Source organism: Podarcis tiliguerta (assembly GCF_965153285.1).
Source record: "Podarcis tiliguerta genome assembly, chromosome: 3".
Classification (NCBI taxonomy): Eukaryota; Metazoa; Chordata; class Lepidosauria; order Squamata; family Lacertidae; genus Podarcis; species Podarcis tiliguerta.
The window spans coordinates 74,846,155-74,868,829 of NC_139536.1; the positions used below are offsets into that span (position 1 = coordinate 74,846,155).

Below are 22,675 nucleotides of genomic sequence, written 5' to 3' on the forward strand. Positions count from 1 at the left end.
AGTCATCAGTTTAAGACACATGCTACCTTTACAAGAAAAACAATATGCCAGATTGGCATAGGCAGAGGATAATTTGAAAATATAGCACCCTACTTTAGGTTCTTCCAGAAATATTCATTTAAAATATATTTTACAAAGGAGAGATACAGATTACTCTATTAGTAAATACAAGTTACTACTTGTTTTTCCACATTTACTGCTGCAGTATATTGTAAGCCAAGCAAATGGCTATGGTCTTCCCAAATAAAATAAAAAAACTCTCAGATGTCTGACTAACATCAATTATTACTCTAATAGACATGATCTTTTCCTTTCAAGGCACTTCCCAAATATTGATGATTTGGAGTTAAAGCAACAGCTCTGAATTGACAGATGACTTCCTGGTGAGGTTTGAGATGCTGGTGACATTTTCCCTCTTTCACAGTGGAGAAACTGATATAGATGGTCTTTCCTTAGAGACTTGTGGAATCTCACTGATGATTTGTTAATTATTCTATATGTTTTATGCTGTATTTGTGATGTTCTATTACAATCTATCATGTTATTGTTATTTATTGTTTGTAAGCTGCTTTGGGATTCATTTGAATGAAAAGTGGCAGAGAAATATAATAAAACAAAATATGCCCATTCACATGTGATCCATAAAATTGACTCTGGGTGGGGTAGGGAGAAATCTTAGAACAGCACATGGCAGGAGGGGATTGTTCTGCTTGACAAGCTGATATGCTGCAGAAGACAGAACTTTTGTAATAGCATGATGTTGAATGCTTTGGTTTTTGCCTCTTGAACTCTGTTTGGTATCTCATTTCTATCTTGGCCCACCAAGCCTTTCCTCCTAAGTTTTACCCCCATCCTCCAATAAGTTCATTTATTTTATTTAAATGCAAATTTCTACCCCACTATTCTAATGCATGCACTTCATTCAGCGTGGTTTACAAGTATAATTAAAACCATAACTTCTAATGAAATAGCAGTATACAAAGCAAGCAGTGATTTCAGTAGATACAAAGAAGAATAAATAGATTCTTCTGACTCTATCTTCTGAACTGATGTGTCCTGGCTCTGGTCTGACATAACCATAATTTGACAGTTCCATTATAGTTAGGTGAATAAGGAGCATTTGCATGTTCTAAACAGAAGTGACAGTTTCAACCTGTCTAGGACATAGGGAAATAATTGGCAGTCATTTTCTGATGGACTTAGATGCATAATAAGAGCAAGTCTTAGTGGCTACTGATTTAACAAAAGCAAGGTACGAACAAAAATGGATTCAAAATACCACTGTGGGAAACTACATGTCCTAATTTGATGAAATGCAAAAGGCATCTTGCACAATTTTTTGATCTCAGGAAAACAACACTCCAGCCAAATTAACTGAAGGTAACTAGAAGCATAAGCCTTTTGCAAATGTTCTGTTCGTGTCAGCTGTATGTGTGGTATGCAGGCCATTGGAGTATATGAATTACAGGCCACTGTGTGGGCAGTCATTAAACACATAGAGATTTCTGTGTTGCAAAATGGATCTTCAGACTCTGCAAACTAGATGTGCAGAGCAAATTAACATGAATCTTAAAACACGTACTTGTATTGTTAATTTATAAAGCAGGGATAGGGGTCGTCTATATACCGCAAAATGAGCATGTGAGAAAACAGAGTTAAATTTGCTCCTTTTTTCACCACACCTTGCTGTGCTGTGTAGATTTATGGCATTTTCTCCCTGCCTGGCTCACTTCCAGTATTGAAGGTAGGCTGGGGAAAATATGACTTAAAAGAGCACAACTTAGCTAGGCAAGACGGAGGAAGGCTGGATTTTGTTTCTTTCATTGTTAACACCTTTGATTGTGCAGCAACTAGACCCAAAATCCTTGTTTTATACTACATTAATAAGGCAAACTCATACAAAAATGAGACACAACTGTCCCACACATCGAGTTTGATTGTAAAGGACACTACATGGGAGAAATATACTTAATCCTTTCAATTTTTGCCATTTTTCTACTAAAAGATGAGCTCAAATCACATAACCTCCCCTAAAATAAACATATATGGATACCTGAGAACAAAAAGGGTCAATGGTGACTTCGACTTTAATCTGCAGTCTCTATATGGTTCAGCACTAAGTGCTGACTCAGAGAACACAGAGCTACTGGGTGACAGGGACTTATCATGTACACCTTTATTTGTAAATAAATTATACTATAGCTTTAGGGTGCTAATGAGTCCTTAGCACAAATTATTTCCCCCTCCTTATGCCAGTGATATTGTTTTACTTTCTCTTTTAGTTTAATGTAGAAAAGTCCATGAAACTTAGCACATCATAGGGAAATGTTCTGCAATGTATATTATTCCTCATCATTATATTTATTCACCCCACAAAACCAACAAAATATTAGATGTCATACCATTACATTTAGTTTTTTTTAAAAAAAATATGTGCCTCCCTTGTATTATATGGAGTTTGTGGTGATGTCATTTTGGTATTGCTGCAGAGCTAGAAAAGATGTATTAATTTCAGCCACCAATGTTTTGGACAAAGCGTTGTGCTCCATTGTACAGAATTTAATGTCTATACGTTTCTTCCTTGTTCAGTGGAACTTCCATAGTGCTCAGTTGCTTTACTCAAAGTAGTTTTGTCCTTTGCTTCAAAGCCTGACCATTTCCCGCTATTGCACTTCATGTTATCAAACTTCCAGTGCTCATGAATAGAGTTGTCCTTTCATAACTCCTGTGATTGCTCCTCTCATTTCAGCAAAAGGAAATCCAGCATTTTTACTGAAAATTAAGCTGACATGTTCATTATACCACCCTTTTTACTGAATGAAACATATTCACACAAAAGAAAGCTTGTCTAGGGCATCTGTTCATAAGGAGGTACTGTTTTCCTGGGAACTTGAAAAGTTTTACCTATTGACAAACGGGAGAAGAAAATGGAACAAAACTGAATGCAACTAAATGTGCCTCAGATTTCCAAAGGTGAAATCAAGGGTGATCAGTTACATTCTCCACCACCACTGACCCTTTAAAGCTATTGAAAAGAAAGTTTAAATATTAGACAATTGGAAAGTAAGAACTTCACAATGGAGATCTGACATTTCCTTATCTTCTAATAATAGTTTAGAAGATATTACACAAAGGAGAATTTCTTAATCACTTTATAGCCAAAAATTTGAAAAGAGACGTGCAAAAAGTCATTGAGGTTTTTATAAGATTGTTGATGCTAAAGATTTGCAAGGTATTGAGGCTACAGACATACCCAGTTCCAGTTACTGGGACTCCATCAGACTGTTAGAGAGCAAAATTAGGAAAGAACTGTTTTTTGCTGTATTGCAGCAAGAGCCACCTAAAAGAGTACAATTTTTAAATTATCACTGCTAAAATATATGTTAGGCTGCATTAATCTAATAACAATTTTCTAATATATTTTTTCTGCTGCATTCATATGCCAAGATTCAAGCCCATAAAAGTGTTGTTTTTTTAAATGAAAGCCTAACTTTAATTCAGTGGTTTAGCTGTCTTCAACGATAATAATTCAACTTGATATAATTAGAATTAAGGATCTGCTTACAGCCAGACACAGTTGCATGTTATTTACAACAAATCTACTTATTTATGGAATAATTCAGTTTAATATTGCATCTTTTATTATTGTTGCGTAGAAAGAAGGCATCTACTTGTGATTTAATGAAATTGCATACAGAGGGGTTTCTGTTGTTTGCTACACTTAGGTTTAATCATCATCCTGTTCTGTACAGTCTAAATAAAACCTTCCACATTCTAGAACCTGCAAGTGAATATGCTGCAGGCTACATACACACAAAATATGTATGACAGAAAGGAACTCATTTGCTGCTTTTCAATTATGTTAGTGTGCAGAACAGTGGGCCACAACCAGCCCAAGGGTCTAACAGCCACACCAAACCTCAGAGATTGGCCTGCCAAGCTATTGTTAGTGAGCCACACCCACCTTTACAGTGCCTGATGATGCCAGGTATGGGAAAGTTCAAACTGCAGGTCCTGCAATGTGCACTCATGATTCTTCTTTTGCATGTAAAATCCAGTGCTTCTTGAGTTTCTGCACATTTTTCTGATGCCCTGATACTTCCTTTATAGCTGCAACTTGAATACAAGTCACAGATAAAATTTACAATCTCCTGATGTTATATGATGCCTTGTGATTGACAGGTGGGTGGCCCTTTCCATATGCCAAAGTGATCCATGAAAGGCTGGTAATTTCTGGCTGGTTGCATTTCCCCACCTCTCACATAAAACACAGAACAAATGCTGAGTATTGCAGATTTGCAATATCAAATAATTTTGGAAAAGAAAAGAGAAGGAGCCCTGCAATTATTTATTTTTAATTGGGATGCTTAAATGCTTACCAGCCACTACAGAATATTTCAGTCATTCCTCCAACCTTTGCCAGTGGCTTAGCAACAAACTAGATGTGATTGCACAAGAACATGCTGAAAATGAGTACCCCTATGTAAAAAGAGGGAAAAGCCCTGCCCAGTTAGAACAGCAAGCCATGTCAAACAATACACATCTTTTCCTATGTCCCTCCATGTACTTTTGGTATCCAAATATTACCAAAATAAGGAAAACAATGACAAGATGATACGTGGTACGGATGGAATTAATGGAATGCCTTCGGTGAACAACAAACATTCTGACCATGGCTCCCTTAAAGCTCTACAATTTTACCTCACAATAATAATATGGGCACAGCATATTCTAGAGGGCAAGGAAAACATTAATTGTATAATTAATTATTATGAGGGGAAAATAAATATTTTACAAAGCTGCACAGCAAGGGGAAAAATCATAATTGCTGAGTGCAATAAACACTCAAGGAAAGCAAAAGAAAATTATATCACTGTGACATTTTCAAATTAAAAGCAAAAAAGTCAAAATTGCATCCCCTAGTTCAATCATGAACCTTTTATTATAATGCAATGTAGAAATGCTGGTTGAGGTGGCCAAGTAGATGACATCCCTTCTAGAAAGTGCTTTCAAAAGTGGGTCTACTTCACATTGCTACATAAGAAGCCATGATAGCCCTATTAAAAAACAAAACAGTCAATGGAGCAAAGGGATATTAGTCTCATGTTCACCTGGATCCTGGGTCCTAATATATGCTCTCAAAATAATAAAGGTAAAGGACTCCTGACCATTAGGTCCAGTCATGACCAACTCTGGGGTTGCGGCGCTCATCTCGCTTTATTGGCCGAGGGAGCCAGCGTAAAGCTTCCAGGTCATGTGGCCAGCATGACTATGCTGCTTCTGGAAAACCAGAGCAGCGCACGGAAACGCCGTTTACCTTCCCATCGGAGCAGTACCTATTTATCTACTTGCACTTTGACGTGCTTTCGAATTGCTAGGTTGGCAGAAGCAGGGACCGAGCAATGGGAGCTCACCCCGTTGCTCTTGTTTAACCCACAGCGCCACCTGCGTCCCCCTCAAAACAATATATCTGCATTAAAAGCTTCTCTGAAACTGTCCAAATTCAGACACTATTTGTGGACTGTTATATGGATCCTAATGTCTATAGGTGAGTTGCTAGTCTTAGAGTGAAATGTAGAGCCCATGATAATAAATACATAATCTATATTTCATTTGCTATACATAATCTATTTCTAATGGTATGCCTTTGCTTGTTACACAAGAAAATTTCCGATTTCAACAGAGATTAAAACTGCATATTATCACTGATTTAAATGCTTCTTTGTGTTAACAATTATCTGCAGTGTATTCTTCTCTGTTCAGAGAACGTCTTATAAATTTATTTACTTTTAAAATAAATAGATTTTACTCCTACTGTGGGATTTATTTATTTAAAATGTTTCTGCTATAAAGAAGTCTGCATCAGACCAAATAAAATGAGAACCATCCTAAACAGTTTATGAAGTAGTTTGAGGAAAAGGTCAAATGCCAGGCACGCCACAGAAAGATATACTGAAGGGAAGCACATATGCCACTTAAAGAGCTTCAGTTTCCAATGGATTAAGGACTGCTGAAATGCCCCTGGGGTAACTTACAGATGGTAGTGCCACCGATACCTGTATTTTAATACTTTACTCTGAGCACATAGAATCCAGACCTATAGTATCTCAAAGGGAACAGCCAGAGATCAGCTTTCCTCTTAGTAATTAAGTGCCTTGAGGCAGAATAGTCAGTGTGGGCAAGACTGCCCAAGCAAAGGCTCAGTACTCAACCTCAGGTCTCTAAGATAGTTATTAAAGCAAAAGAAATACTAGCTGTATTTAAATAAAACAAAGAGTATTTCTGAACAAGTTCTAACACTGGATATAAATCCTAAAAACCAGTCTCAGTAACTTACAAATGAGAGCAAGTCATTCTACTGCGTGCCCATAGGATGGGTTCTGGAAGATAAGAGGCAGAGCTTCCCCAGACCAAAAAAGCATGTTTAAAACCATTTATTTTTTAACTTGTGATTCAGCAATAGGAAGGTTAGCATGAGAGAAAGCCAGCATTGAAATGGGACTTTGGGTTTCTAAGGTTTAATATGTACATGATATATTGGTCATGGGAAAAAACAACCTTATGAGGTGCAAACCTGAGAAGATATTTCATTTTGTAAACCTGACAAGATATTTCATTTTGATCCAGATATTTCTTTTGGATTTATGCACACCTCAGGTGATGTTTCTGTTCCTTGCTGTTATGGAGGAACAAAGCCTCTAGCAAACATAGTGACAAGAGGGTTGAGGCTTTGGGTACTGTTACAATGTTTAAAAGAGTAAAATGTGTAACTTACTCTCTGTGGGTTGTGTCCAACTAAGCCATACTCAGAGTAGATGCATTGAAATCAATGGACTCAAGTTAGTTGTGACTAACAAGGCCATTGATTTTAAAGGGACTTAGTTGGGTATAGCATTGTGTTTGAACATTAACAATAATCAATTCCTTTGGCGAAGATTCCTACCTTGATAGCATCTAGTAGTGCAGATGGAGAAGCAGGAGCTCAGCAAAATATTTTTCAAACTTGTTGCTGCTGTTGTGGCTCTCAAATAGTACTGAGTAAACATGTGAAGAATAGTACAGTAGCAAGGCAATTCTACCATGCATGTATGACGTGGAATGGGTGGTGGCAGATAATCTAACATAGAAATTGCCATATCCACTGCTGGGCAATTGCTTTGGGCAAGGCAGAAGGTGAGTACATGGAATTTTTTTATCCCCTGACACACCTGTGACTCTTCACCAGTCTGACTCATCTTTGCCTCTTGGCTTCCCTCCTACCCTGTTTCAGCTTTTCCCTCTGATTCTGGACTTCTCTGCCACAGACGTTCCCAGCTCACTAAACCCTGTTACCCCTTCAGCTTCCAAAACCTCCTCTTCCAATTCTTCTCCCTCTTCTCCCTCTGCCCACACATCATTGTCCCACCAAGACAACTTGGGTTCTAAGCCATCTTTCCTTCCACCACCTCTCTGCATCCAATTAGTTCATGACAAGCAATGGATATGTTATACTGCTTAATAATAATGCTCTTAAAATATAACACGTACCCCCCCAAAAAATACTCTTATCGTATAGAATAATGTTAAACAGTGCAATACCAAAAATGATGTGAACTAAACTGTGGCCAATAGTCCACGTGCCAATTTTGGAATTAATTTTAAGAATTTCCTATAATAAATTAGATAAGAGCAGAACAAACCCCCAAAACAAGAAAGAAAGAAAGAAAGAGGAATATAAATAGGGAAATCTGCTAATTCTTATCTGAATATGCATATGCTGCAGTCAATGTCTAAATTTGGGTATTCACAAAATTCACCCAGTATTGTCAGTATTTACATGTGCCTGCCAACATTCATAACATTTTGAACGTTTACTATAAAAATAAATCACAACAATTTCATCAGTATAAATTCCTGTTTTGCATTTTGTATGGCTTCCTGTAACAAGTAATGCAATTCATATATATATATATATATATATATATATATATATGCAGGTTTTGGTGTCCTCGGGTGTCTTCCCGTGTAAAAGTTGGGGTGTCTAGGCGACGTTTCGACGAGGTCTCACTCGTCATCTTCAGGCTGGTGCTTTCGGCTTCTTGTTACTGGAACAGAGCAGGATCTCAGTGTTTGAGTTCCTATAAATACTGTTGAGGAGGTGTGGTGTATAGCCTCCAATGTTCTGGGCAGAGAGGAGGTTCCCAGGCTAGTGTGCCTTTTCTTCTTTTGTTCCTTAATTACTTGAGGGATATCTTGAGTGATTTCTTGAGTGATTTCCTGAATCCCACTTAGGTGGGTCATTAGGTGTGGATTAGTTGCTAAAGCCTTCGTGTCTTGAACTCTTGAACTTTGTGAAGAGTTTTTCTGAGAAGATGGCTGTACTGCACTTGGTTGTGCTCTGGCTTGGCTTCGTGTATAGGGGCGAGCTGTGGTTTTGTGGCCTGTGCCAGCCAGATCTGTGTAGGGATTGCAGGGGGGTGCAGCATCCGGAGGTGCCACCCTGGTTTGGCTACTGGATGGTGTCTGTAATTTATCTGTGGAGAGGGTCTGGGTTTGGGTCTGGTGTGGTTGATTGGTGATGGCGTTCTGTGTGCCTCTGGATCTGGTGTCAGATTTTGTGGGGAGGGCTAATTTCCAGATGTCTGGCAAGCGGGATGTGTCGTCACGCTTGTTCATGTTGTGAGGGTGTTTCTCTATCTCGATGGCTTCCATGATTATTCTCTTGTGGTGATGTTCCATGTTAAAGAGCAATTTGGAATCTGCAAAATTAATTTCGTGTCCTGTTTCTTTCATGTGTTGTCCGGATGCTGCACCCCCCTGCAATCCCTACACAGATCTGGCTGGCACAGGCCACAAAACCACAGCTCGCCCCTATACACGAAGCCAAGCCAGAGCACAACCAAGTGCAGTACAGCCATCTTCTCAGAAAAACTCTTCACAAAGTTCAAGAGTTCAAGACACGAAGGCTTTAGCAACTAATCCACACCTAATGACCCACCTAAGTGGGATTCAGGAAATCACTCAAGAAATCACTCAAGATATCCCTCAAGTAATTAAGGAACAAAAGAAGAAAAGGCACACTAGCCTGGGAACCTCCTCTCTGCCCAGAACATTGGAGGCTATACACCACACCTCCTCAACAGTATTTATAGGAACTCAAACACTGAGATCCTGCTCTGTTCCAGTAACAAGAAGCCGAAAGCACCAGCCTGAAGATGACGAGTGAGACCTCGTCGAAACGTCGCCTAGACACCCCAACTTTTACACGGGAAGACACCCGAGGACACCAAAACCTGCATTCCTGTACCCGTGAAAATCTACGAAAGCATATATATATATATATATATTAAAAAAACCCCAACAACTGCTAATTGTGTGTGAATATGTTAATAAGTATTTAAGAGATTGCAATTTCCTGATTCAAATATTGAAGATCACACTATTATATTTGTGTTGCTAATGCCTATACTGAAAACATTCAATAGCATTTTAAAGAATCAAAGTATACAGATATGTGTTCAAAAATTGTAACTGAGCAAAAAGTTACTCCAATTATCTTATCCTTAACTGTCTCAATTCCTGAAGCTCAAGGTGATGAAGGCAAAACTCTAGCTTCACTCGCATGTTTTCAACAGCACTTAAAAACACTAATGAGGGAAGGAATGCTCTAGAAAGCTGGAAAGAACATACAATGCCCACCAAAATTCTCTTTATTGTGCTGTAGGGGAGAAAAAGCATAACTTGTACTCTCTGATTTGTGTCTTCTTCACCTGCTGGAGAATACTAGAGTGTATATCATGTTTCAAGTAAAGAACTTATATGATATAACTCTGCTTTTGGATAATACCTTGTGCCCAAGGGACACGTAGCTAGACAACTCTCATATTAGGAATATTGTGAGTATTCACAGCCTTGTGAGTCATACCAAGCTGAGAATGGTACCCAAGATTCTACTTGCTCCCAAACTACCATTCCTATTCCCCTAAGGCATAGCAATTTACCTATGGCAACAGGAAAGACAGAAGGTGGTCTTAGAGGTGTCATCTCCAGCTGGGGATGGACTGGAGCCACTAATCTCATAAACCTGGTGTGGGTGGGGATGCTGCTTTTTTCAGAGGGCATTATTTCTGGCATAAATTGTGCCAATAGGATGGTCTCAGTCCCATCCCTGGCATGAGAATATGCTCTGTCGGTATTTGCTGCTGCCTCCAACACTATCACCAGTAAGTTTCTGGGTCCATGGGGACAGGGAAAAGGGACAGAAGGTGGTTGCTCCATGAACTTGAATTGCACTGACAAATCTTTAATCTTTTTGGGTTGAACCAGCATAAGGAAGAAATTTGGTCCGGTTCACATTTCAGTGCAAAACTCTTTAATTAATATGAAAAAATACACAAACTGAAATGCAGCTATGCTTTGAAATTCACGCTTCTTTCTGAACAAGCAATGTTTAAAAAAATGTGTATCAGGAGAAATTTGCATTAAAATGCTGGTGAATTTTAATGAGAACTTCTTTTTTTAAAACATCACAATGATGTGGGAATGTGGAGAAGCGGACCTAAGATTGGAAATATAACAATGTGAGAGAAACCAAAATTCACAGATTTGTCATTCCTTAGTTGAACCTTGGCATCCTTATGTAGTACTAGTCAACAGCAAGTGAAAACCTTTTCTACCCAACTACTTCTGTGAGTGTTTTAAATTAGGGGAGGGAGGAGTTTGCTGCTGCTGCTTTTGTGATTGTACTATATTGGCATGTTCTTTTGATGTATTTTTTTATTTGATTATTTTCTTGTCTTGTCTCGTTGAAATTTTAACTTGCTTTTATCTGCGTATTCTAACCTAGGTTCAGCTACTTTTTCTGAGACAGTAGAAAATCCTTAACACATCTAAGTAGGCATCTTGCCAGAGTTGCCTGGCCATCCTCCAGAAGCAGTTCAAGACATATTTATTAGAACTGGCTTCTGGTGGCCAGGACCATATGGGATGAGGGTTTAATCCTTGGAGACTCCGGATCTAGCATAGGTAGGTCTTGAAACTACACGTTGTAGTAGTTTCCCCCTCATAACAAGAATGCTCCTGTTCAGGATTTCTGCTAGCCAGCCATGAATTCATCCAGGATACTATACGACTGGGGTAAGGAACTGGACTTGGCAAGTAGGTCACATTATTATCTTCCCCACCCCTTGAAGTCCAAGACTGTCAGGTGGCTGAATTCACCCACCCACTGATCACCTGATCTCACAATGGTATCAGGTAGCCTCCAGAACCTCCATTCAAAGCACTGTTGAGTCTTCAAAAGTCTCTTAAAGTTCTGGGCAAAATAGTGCTCATTTGCTTTGGAATTTGGACAAATTGGTTGCACTGGTGGAGCTGGTACCTTCCCCTTGTTTCCCCATTTGGGTTACAATCCTGTTGACACTCACTGCCTGAGTTCATTATTAAAGCAAGTGGCACCTTTACTTATTCTAATTCTGGGAAAAGTTGCTAGAAAGGACTGGAAATGAATCTGTAAACATTAGAAAACTCAGTTTGCAAAAGTTGTTCCTAACTTGCCATTACATTTCCATAAGAAGTCTGGTTTAATGTTGGGTAACATGGCAGAATAATAAGCCCTAATCAGATCCTAGTTTATTACACGGGTTTGTTAATCAACATTAAGCTAGAGTTCCTAAGTTTGGATGCAATGAAGAATTTGGGGTTAATGTAAGCACTGATCTCTATCCTGAAGCTGATGTACTAGTAGAGGAGGGGAGGGAGGAGTGTGGAGCCATGGCACTAGTTCACAGGCTGCAGATGAAATCGAAATGAATATCTGAACACAGCCAATTAATGCCTATATAATAAAACTGTCACTGCATAACTGGTACATTTATTCTCATAACATTACATCAGTCTGCAGGGCTGCCATATTTTATTCCCCATGACTTTAACAGCTGAACAGGCAGAATTCACAGATGAGCATGTCCCCATCAGTGCACTTGTTGAATTTCTGTCTGCCATGCAGAAGGTATAGACACAGAAGCTATCTTAAGGGAGGCATCAATGCTTTCATGACACCCACATGAATTACTCTAAGGCTGCTCAGCAGTATGTGAAGTAGACCTCACTTGCAACTTGGGTGGTAGTCTTTAGGGAAAATAAGGGAAGAAACACTAGTGTTGTTCTGCCACACTTGCACATAACCTTGCACAAGAATTCACACAGTGTAAGTTTTTGTTGCAGGTGCCACTTGTTACATTCTATTTTAGAACTCTCAAAATGCAGGTTTTGAATTATTTAACTTATCAATGCATGCTTCAAAGAACTGATTTTTTATTTCATCATTCTCTGTGAAAACTGGTTATGTAAAAGTACATTCAAAATGGAAAAAAATACAAAGAGGAAAAAAGGAGAAGCAATGGAAACAGCAAAAGTATATTGACCTTGGTAAGGTAAAAGTAAAGGTAAAGGACCCCTGACAGTTAAGTCCAGTCGCAGACAACTCTGGGGTTGCGGCACTCATCTCGCTTTACAGGCCAAGGGAGCCGGCGTTTGTCCGCAGCCAGTTTTTCCGGGTCATGTGGCCAGCATGACTAAGCCGCTTCTGGTGCAACGATACACCGAGACCAGAGCAGTGCACAGAAACGTCATTTACCTTCCCACCAGAGCGGTGCCAATTTATCTACTTGCACTTTTTGGCATGCTTTCAAACTGCTAGGTTGGCAGGATCTGAGGCCGAGCAACGGGAGCTCACCCCGTCATGGGGATTCGAACCACCGACCTTCTGATCAGCAAGCCCAAGAGACTCAGTGGTTTAGACCACAGTGCCACCTGCGTCCCTGACCTTGGTAAGAGTACATACCAAATTTATGATTTCCACCAAAACCTCTTTGAATTCATGCAATTCATGATGTGCCTCATCATCTTACTTAGCCTATGCAATAATAATAATTTTAAAATGCTGCAATAGTGTCTTCATTTACTCACTGTAGTAAGATTATCCATTTATTTAACAATCAGCTGAAATAATCCACAGTGATTTCAGGGCAACTTACTTTCAAAAAAGTTTGTTTAGAATGAAGGTGTTGCAGGATGGCGTTATTAAATCATCAAGCATAAGTCAAGGACAATAGTATTCATGAGTAATTCCTAATGGACATGGATAATATTGCTACTAGATCCCTTATGTCTGTGCATGATGTAGTCGATTAATACTGTCATAACATTGTCATTGTGCAGGCTTTATGCAATGCCACTGTAATTGCTTATAGTACATTGCCAGAATAAGAAACAAAAATGGCTGGAGTTGGGGAGTAGTGGCAAGGGAGATGCCAAACCTTTTTGATCTTATACTCTCCTCAATTACAATGTAATGTGACAAACCAACAGCAAATTTGGGCTAAATTAAAACACTCCCACTGAAACCAATATGACACCAATGTGAATGTCTCCATCATCAGCTCTCAACACTTTGCGTTCTTGTTTACATGAGAAAAGAGGATTCCAAATAACTAATCAAATAATCCTGACAAAATACCAGGAGTATATAAGTCCAGCAAAGCAAAACAGCTCAATTATGATAGCACAGGGCTACACCATGCCTAGAACCCTGGGAAGTGGGTCTCGGCTATGGATTTATTTATTTATTTAGCAAGTTTTATATACAAAGTGATTGTAGTAAAACCCCAAAACAGTTTACAAATAGAATAAAATAACAGAATTAACAGCAAAAAAATCCAACTATGTAAAACACTCAAAATAATTAAAATCAGCAATAAACTAAAAACCAGATTAAAACACATGTCCACAATCTACATGTTTGTATAGGCTTGCCAAAACATAAACATTTTTAGCAAGTGTTGAAAGGAGTACACTGAAGGTGCCTGCCCAATGGCATTAGTGACAGAAACTACTCTACATGAACACAATAGACACTGCACAGACAGGAATCTGCAAAGTCACAAGAAATGCATCTACATCAAACCGCGTTTCAGTACCACTGAAAGACCCGAAGATGATAATTTCATAGAAAGGGACAATGTCATCCTGCTCACCCCTCCTGCTGCATCAAATCCAGCACTCGATGGTCAGTGCTACCAAGCAAGGACCAGACATCATGCTCCAAGCTATTTGCAGGATTATGTTATATGAAGGAATCTGTTCTTCTGAATCATAGGTGAATTTTCCAGTTTTATTCCACTGCTTTATTTGTTTAGTTTTATTATTTTAGTTGCAGTTTTTATTGTACAGTTGTAAGAGTGTTTTCAAGTGTTATAGGATTTCTCAACTGCTCTGCGGTTTTACATTTAGGGGGAAAGGAAGGGTGTAACCTTTATGGAAAATGTAGGCTTGGGATAATGAACTGAGCAGGGAGGGGGAGACCATGCCCCAGAGCATTATATCTGCATTTCTTCCTTAAGCACACAAAGAAAAGAGATGGAACTCCCAAGCACTCTTAACACATGACCATGGAGGGTCTTCATATCCCAGGCATGTCCAAAGTCTATTTTGGGGGCCTAATCTGGCCTGCCGGTTGGTTTAATCTGGCCTCTTTGGTAGCTTATTTCCTGGGGTAAAATCCTAAAAACTTCAGCAATTTCTGCTAAAAGAAGCTCAACAACTCCAACCCTACAAGAAGTTCAACAACTTCAATCCTAAAAAAAGCTCAACAACTTCAATCCTACCTTCACTTTTCACTTCATCAAATCTGGCCCTCTTTGAAAAAAGTTTGGACACCACTGCTATATCCCATAATTTCTGTCCTGAAACATGGGGGATTCAGTGTCCTAGCTTACAAAGTCTCCCTTATTTAACAGGTTGAATCAATGCCTCTCATATGCACTTTGCATATACAGGGACATCATTGGCCACAAAACCCCAACCCAGTTCCATTATAAGTAAGTGATGTCCACCTGATTGTGTAATGAATTGTGCAAGATGACTTCCCCTACACTTTCCCCTCCCTGTAATCCCTCATGTCTCCCCCAGGGGGTCCCACAAACACTACCAAGCAGATTTGGGGAGTGTGCAGGGGGGCAGAAGAGAGGAAGGGAAAATCCCATTGTATTAGGCACAATGTTGGCTGTCACCCATTTTATTAAATCCCGAGTCATTTGAAATTGGTTATTTTGAAAGAGATGCTTAATGTGATATAAATGTTTAAGGTTTATGATTTAAGTAGAAAATATATATATGCATGTTCTCTCTGGGTACAGAGAGAAAAAACACAGAAAGGGGGAAAAAACCCCCACAGTCAAATAATTTGTGAAAATTCATGTAATCTTTAACAAGAACTTGTATTAACTGCAACCATTCTAGAGATAAGGGTTGCTGAAACAAAGCCTGTGAAGAGCCTTAAACACTTGAAAGTTATAAATATTATATAGTATTACAGTATTATTATTTTCATTATATTCTTTATTGTTGTCTGTTCTGGTTATCACATTAATACTTTTCATGCCCATGGAACCTCAAAAGGACTTTTTCTTTCTATTGCCTCTTTTTCAGTAAAGAATTTCAGCCACTGCTCTCTAATTCATTACAGAAGTTTATATCTTTACCTGTATCACACCATTTTAATGTTTTCAATAATGTTTCCAATATAATATCTTCTTCAGTTGTTCCAACCAACTGATTGCATATGATTAACACAGAATCACCGATTAGAATTCAGTAGCATTTTCCAAAACGCACCCCCCAAATCAACATCTGGACTCAGCTGCATTCTAGTTTTTTAAAACACAGTAAATTCTTATAGTATTATTTTAAATTTACATTTTGCTATATAACCTCCTGTACTTAAAATATTATTTCATGAAATAATATAATTCATATATTTCAGATATATGAAACTATCATTTAAGAGCATTAGGAGTGGAAAGCTCTTTTATCCAGCATATTTCTTCCTTTCCCCCCCACTCTTGCAGGTAAAATTAACCAATTTAGTCATACACATTTAGAAACCAGTGAGATAATTGAACACCCCCCCCCACTACTTCAGCCATCCACTCAGCCATAATGCTTAACCATTGGCCTTGGACGACTTAACTTCTTACCTTGACAGAGCTGTTACAAAGACAAAGCGAGATAAGCATATACTGTTGAACTTTGACATTTTGTTTTAATAAATCAAAATCCAAGGTATATAAATAAAGAACACACAGAGAAGTACGAGTTGCCAGCCCAATCCTTCTTAAAAGTCAATAAGCCCCAAGTATCTTCCATATACCTGTGTTGAAGTATTATCCTAAACTCAGTCTATGCTAAAATTCACCTTCACCCCGTCAGTGATTATTCTGGTGCAGATATTCCCCAGGTGTAGATGGGATACTAGAATTTCATGCTGATTGGCAAAACCAATCTGGGTGCAGGTCACCATAATGAGTGCATCTCATATACCTAAAATGTGCTTGTGGATGGGGGCTAAACCTTTCTATTCAGCATCCAAGGCTGTTTCGTCATATGTGATCTTTGCAGAATTAAGCCTGCGTATATTAATCTCTTAACAGTAGGTTGGCTGGCATTTGCTTGAAGAAGTGGGATCAATGAATTAAAATTGTTTCTCCTAGTCCTGCCTTAGTCTCACACCAATGGAGCTAGCTATCTGTATGGTGGGTGCAAATAGAGAGCCCTCGTGCACAACAGCATGCAGGCATGCAGCCACCTGTCACACACAGAGGATCCCTAGATTGGGTTCAGTGTCTGGAGTTTTCCTGACTAACACCGTCATCAGAGTTTTATTGAACCAGAAGCAACAGGCTTATGTCAAACTGTAAGGTATCTGAAGCAACTGCTGCTACATGGATCATGGTGCCTGTTCATGATGTTGGTTCAGTTTAAGGGATAAAAGATCCAGCTGATATTTGCTTTAATGTAATGTACAATCCAATAACAAATGTTCCAATTAATTCCAATTTCTTAATAAATTACTTTATCTAACCAGTGTTTGTACTAAGGCAAGTCTGCAGAATTCTTCTTTGTCTATAGATGCAATTATTTCTTATTTTATTCCCTTTATTACTAGTACATAGCAATTATTCTACTTAATTTTTCATTCCCTATATTATGGTGAACATATTAGACACTTATTTTATTTTATTTTTGCAAACAAAGGCACTGTGTTGCATTTTCCATTTTATTTCTTCCTCTAGTTATTTTATTGTACTGTAGTCCTTTCCTATTCTCCATAGTACAAAGGTTTCTAAATATATGGAGGCAAACTTCTCATAGGTCTAGGCTGAAGTAGTACAAATGCAAAAGCCTTTAAAACGAGGGGGAGGTAGAATTCTATGTTTAAGTTACAACCCTTCACATGTGGCTAATGAAATAATGCTTACCTTAAAAGGGCGGGGGAAGGTGAAGGTTAAGATGAAACAAGGAACCACAAATGTAGCATTTGTACATATATGCATACAATGGTGTCGCGTGTGAAAAAAGAGAACAAGGAACCTCTTCTCTCTTTTTTCACATGTGACACCATTGTATGCATATATATACAAATGCTATATTTTTTCTGAAAATAATTTTTTGGGGAAGAGAAATCAGAGCAATAGCTTTTGAGCTACAGCTTAATATGGTGATAGAAAAGCAAACCCTCCATGACATAACCATTACTAGTAATGACAGACTGACTCATTGCCATATAAACCCATGGAACTGATATTTTTGAACTACCAACAACGTTTCAACTATTAGCAATTACTACCTAGTTTTCAGCAATCCAGGAGCTCTCAAAAGTTACTGCCAATGCTCACAAATCAAGCTCAGGTTCACAAAGCAAGTGCTACAACCTTGGTTTCTAGGTAGATACCAGTATTCAAAAAGACATTTCACTGTGCCTGTGAAACTTACTGTGTGTGAATGTGGTATGTGTGTGCTTTTAAAGCATTTCCGTCCTATAATCCAAAATCTATGCTGCTGCAGTATAAATGAAGAAAAGTCCCTTTGTCATATTTGACAGACACACATGCACTGAAAACCGAAAACCCAAATAGGAATTATAGTAGGGTTACTACTACGTGTTCCAATTTCTTCAGTTCAGCAGAACCATTATTACAATAAACACTGACTCAGGTGTATGTGTGTGTGTGCTCATATTTCCAATATTACAAGATTGCAGAGTTACTTCAGCAACAGGCTCAAAAACCTATGTTTCTAATGTAGCCAGCGATGCTGTCTATAAAGTAATGATGGGGTGTGGGGGGGGGGGGTGAGTGGAAAGAGAAACTGCTGTCATAACAACCCTTCCACAGAGCACTACTGAAATACTGAAAATAGTCTGAAAATACTACACAGCCTACAGCGATATAAAGGGAGGGGGAAGAGGAAAAAGGCATTTCAGTAATGCAACATCCCCATTCTCCCATCTGGAAGGAGACCTAAGAAGAGGGGTGGGGTGCTCTGGCCATTCATTCTTGGCGTCTCCTTCCTGCCTTCGCCCTGAGAGCATCCTAACGGCTTACCTATGGCCCCCAATCACATCACCGCAGCCCTGGGGAGCCAGGTGTGCAGGGTGCCCTCTTCTTCTGCATAGATGGCATTCTTTGCTCAGTCGCGAGGAATGGTCCAGCGCTCCCGTGGAGAAGTCCTGGCGCGAGCCCAGCCAACTAGCGGGCAAGCAGGAATCTCTTTTAAAGACTTCATTGTACGGCAAGGAGCAGGAGGAGGAGGAGGGAAAGGAGAGAAGCCTGCAAGGGCACGAAGGGACTGTCGAGGGGGGAAACCTCCACAGCTCCTCTTCACCCACTTCTCTCTTTTGAAACAACCACCAAAAAAACCAGGAAAAGTTAATAGCTGCTCTGAAAGGAGCAGCTCTCAGAGAAAGGTCTCTTCGGCTGGGCTGAGGACTCAAAATGGGTAAAAAAAGGATGAGCGAGAGGAAGAAGGGAAATGCCTCCTGGGTGCCCAGTGACCCCAGAGGCCAAGAGGGACACGTGCTATTCAAAAACCACGCTGGAGGGTTCTGGGGCGCTGGACCCGAGATTCGGAAGCTGTTGTTTCTATCCTCGTCCCAAGAACAGGCTCCCTTTCTCGCTCTCCTTCCCTCAGACGGTCTCCTCAGCTATTGAGGGGCTGCCCAAAGGCGAGCCTGCTCCCTTTCCCTGCGGGGCAGGAATGCCGCTGACTGACTGACTGACTGACTGACTTGTCCCCCTCAGGCAGCCGCCCGCCCGCCACTTGCCCCGAAGACCGAGAGCGCGCCAAAATTCACCCCTCGCCCGCCCCCCGCCGCCACCCCCTTCGCCGGCTAGAGCAGGTGCTCCGAGGGAGGAGCCACTCCTTCACTCACCCGTCCTCGGTGGGAAAAGGCGGGAGCGCAGCCGAGGCGCCGCCCTGGGGGCAGCGGGGCAAGAGGAGCAGCACGAGCAAGAGCGGGCGCAGGGGGGAGCGGCCGAGCCGGGGCTGCTCCTGCGCGCGCTCTCGCTGCCCATCCTCGGCGCCGGTGCTGGATGGAGGAGGCTCGGAGAAAGAGAGAGAGAAGCAGGAGAGGGAGACACGGAGAGAGAAAGGACTCAGCCTGGGGCTCGCGCACGCGCGCGACCGGCTGGCGCGCGACCGAGCGAGGTGGGGGGGGGGAGAGAGAGAGGGTGGCTGGGCTGCTGGTGGCGATGTGAGGCGCGCGCGGGGTCGCTGCTGCTGCTGCTGCTGCTGCTGTGGAAGACGCCGGCTGGTGTCGCCGCGGTCTTCCCGCTTCGCCTCCCACCCCTCACCCCCCTGCAGCAAAGCCTCGCGGTTTCGACCCGCTCGCCGAGGAAGTCGGAGCCGCTCGGCCGGGCTGGGGTGGGCGAGAAGGAGAGCCGAGGCTGACGGAGCGCGAGGGGTCTCCTTTTGTGAGGGGCCTCCACCCCCTCGGTTTCTCGCGGCCCCCTCTTGGCGCCGCGCACCCACAGCAGCTCCTTCCGCGGGGAAGGTCGTTCTGTGGGAGAAGGGCAGCGAGAGCCTCCGGCCGCCCCCTCGCCGCTCGGTCTCGGCTCTCCCCTCGCGCTCGGCGCCCCCCGGTTCTCCAGCGCTGCCTCCTTCAGAAAAGGAGGAGAAAAAGAGGCAGGCAAATCAGGGTTATGCAAAAGCCAGGCAGAAGCATCCCTCATGGATGTGTGACACATCGCAAGACGGGCTTTTCCTTCCTCGCTGCTATGATCATTTGTCCCCCTTGTGTGTGGTTTTGCCACATCGCCTTTGTTGGCAACAACGTAACGCGCGTGCAACAATGAGGAGGCGAGGAAAGCGGATGGCCAAAGACATGTCCGTTTCAGATCGGAGAGGGATGTGGGGGTGGGTAGGCTGGATCTGCCTCTTCGCCTTTGCAAATAAAGGTATCATCCAAACACGGCGGGGGGCGCACGTCCGAGCTGGGCAGCCGAGCGTAAAGGCAGATCCAGCAGCAGCACCCGACGCTTGCGCACGTGCTGCTCTCAGTATTTGTTTTCTTGTCTAGCTGGGAAGGAAGAAAGGAGTTCGGGATACAGAAAGGATGCTCTGTTCTGAGCACTTGATTCTAGCCAGCCAAAGAGACGCAGGAAGGAGAGCTTCTGAAAATAGAAACAGCCTTACACTGGGATCAGGAAGAAGTTTGCGACGCAGAGCTTTGCAGGAATGCACAGGACATCTCAAGGGATTTGTTAAAACTAACAAATAGTGCCATCAAGTAAATTTACGTTTAAGCCTATCAAAACGTATTTTGACGTGCAAGGCCCAAGGGGGGACGTAAATATATGGAAATTAGGCAAGCAGGTGCCAACAACAGATACTGGACTGTCAGCAGCTACCTAAGCCATACTTTTTCAACCAAGTGTAATTCTGAACACTGAATGCCTACAGCTCATACGTATAGGAAACTGTAATCCACACTGATTTCTCGCTGCTCTAATTGGCTGAAAAGAACCACCTATGATGCACAGAGTGAATGATATCTGGGAGGAAAGTATCTGCTTTGTTTCCTCTGTGGCACTTCTTGAACTCTCTGCTCCACTCAGGTTCTGGGGTTCTGCCTCATCCTAATTAAGGACTAGGTAAGACACACAGCAGCAATGAGACAGAACTGAGTGGCACTGCAAAGTGCTTTGGAGCACAGATTTTAAAAACAAATCGAAATCGAAATGGCACAAAAAAATAAAATTGATATATTTGCTAATAACAACAAAATAAAGACAGGACACAGTAGAAGGTATATTTCAAAATACCATATGCTTAGACATGATTGTGGGTAGCATTGCTGTTTTCACACTGATACGGAAGGGGGGGGCATGTATTCTTCACCCCTTCCGCCGGTCACCAGAGGGTCTGAGGTGATGACCTCTAGGGCACCCAGCCCCATATGGACCCCTCAGCCCCCACACTGTTACACAAGCACCACACTTAACTCCGAACCCCATAAATAAAAGTGCCTTTCTCCTTTCCCTACGTCCATTCGCTAGAATACATAGACCGGGCGAAAATAAGCCCAAACCGCCTTATGTCCCCCTTTCGCTATACCTGCTGTATTGTTTCCATTAGTAGACCATGTATACAGACATTTTGTATCTCTTGAATGGGTGCATTCTACCCAATCAGAACCATGCATTCGTCTTTGCAGAGCTAGCTCAGCGAGCTCCTGCACACCTTATTTAACCTCTTGACAAGCTGCTGACCGCTCCCCGCTTGGAGAACAATGGAACTGAAACTTGTGAACTCATAAAAGTGTAAAATCTTGCTACAATGTATCCAGTTTGTTTCCTACTTCAATTACTCATATAAACTGGACTAAAAAGGACTAAAATCAGTTTGCTCCTGTCTCCGGCTGAGCTCATTTTCCTCCGCAGGGACCCGCGGACTTAGTCCGACGAGCTGGGTGGCAGAGCAGCCTCGCACCCAGATTTTACCGTAACAACACCCTACCAGTATTCAGCTGGAAACTGAATACTATGATGATGATGATTGATTTCTGCTCCTCTCCCTCAGGTCCCAGGATGTGTTACACATTAACACAATACTAAAAACAATATAAAACAACTTACTAGGCCAGATGAACATCTGGACTGGCCTACCATAGCTCCTCTTAGATTCTACAGTGTTACAACAAGAAGGGGTCAAATGCAAAAACGTGGGGGGAAATTGAGGAGACAAGAAGAACATATGGACATAGACTGCAGGGAGCAGCTCATCCACTCTGCTCTGCAGCTGATCTTTGCAGAGCATGGCATAAATGCCATCACTAAATGGCTAAATGCTGGCACAGAAGCAGAAGGTGAAAGAGGATATAGGAATTACCTGAACATGAGCCAATAGTATAATGCCTCTTTTCAATGGCCTCTGCGTGTGATATGTGCCAGAGGTGTGTATTCAGTCTAGGTGAATCCAAGAACTGAAGCAAGCTGCCTCAGAAAGATTCAGGAGTCATCCAAGCCAAATTGGGCTGTTCAGAAACCCATTTGAGACCAATTCAGAGATTTGGAAGGGCACGCAGGCAGCAAATGTGTGAAAATTGATAGATTTTCTTGCAAGCTCTCTATGTAAGGAAAGCACCAGAGAGTAGGAGGGAGAAAGGTATAATTTTATGGTTGACAGCTCTGCTTCCAACCAAGGGATCATTTTACCTGGACATTCCTTTCCCCCTCTGCTTTCAGTAATGCAATGTAGAAGGAAATGGTTGGCTAGCATCAACTGAGCAGGAACAAATATCTAACCCCTTCTTCCACCCCCACTCCAAATTTCTTCGAATTCTGATGAAAAATTCAAA

The 22,675-nt window shown here is 41.4% G+C and overlaps 1 protein-coding gene across 2 annotated transcripts in view; it reads right to left on the bottom strand.

The window, feature by feature from the left end:
• Window positions 1-19,895, bottom strand: part of FUT9 (fucosyltransferase 9) — a 47,410-nt gene extending 27,515 nt beyond the window's left edge. Inside the window, exon 1 of one of the 2 annotated variants that reach the window (XM_083433573.1) lies at window positions 19,250-19,895. In XM_083433573.1, the coding sequence (XP_083289699.1) occupies window positions 19,250-19,391 (142 nt within the window). In that variant the 5' untranslated portion in view covers window positions 19,392-19,895. Of the gene's footprint in view, window positions 1-18,422; window positions 19,156-19,249 lie in introns of those variants that run through there. The other variant, XM_083433574.1, reaches the window with a different exon arrangement.
• Between the last annotated feature and the right edge of the window lie 2,780 nt (window positions 19,896-22,675).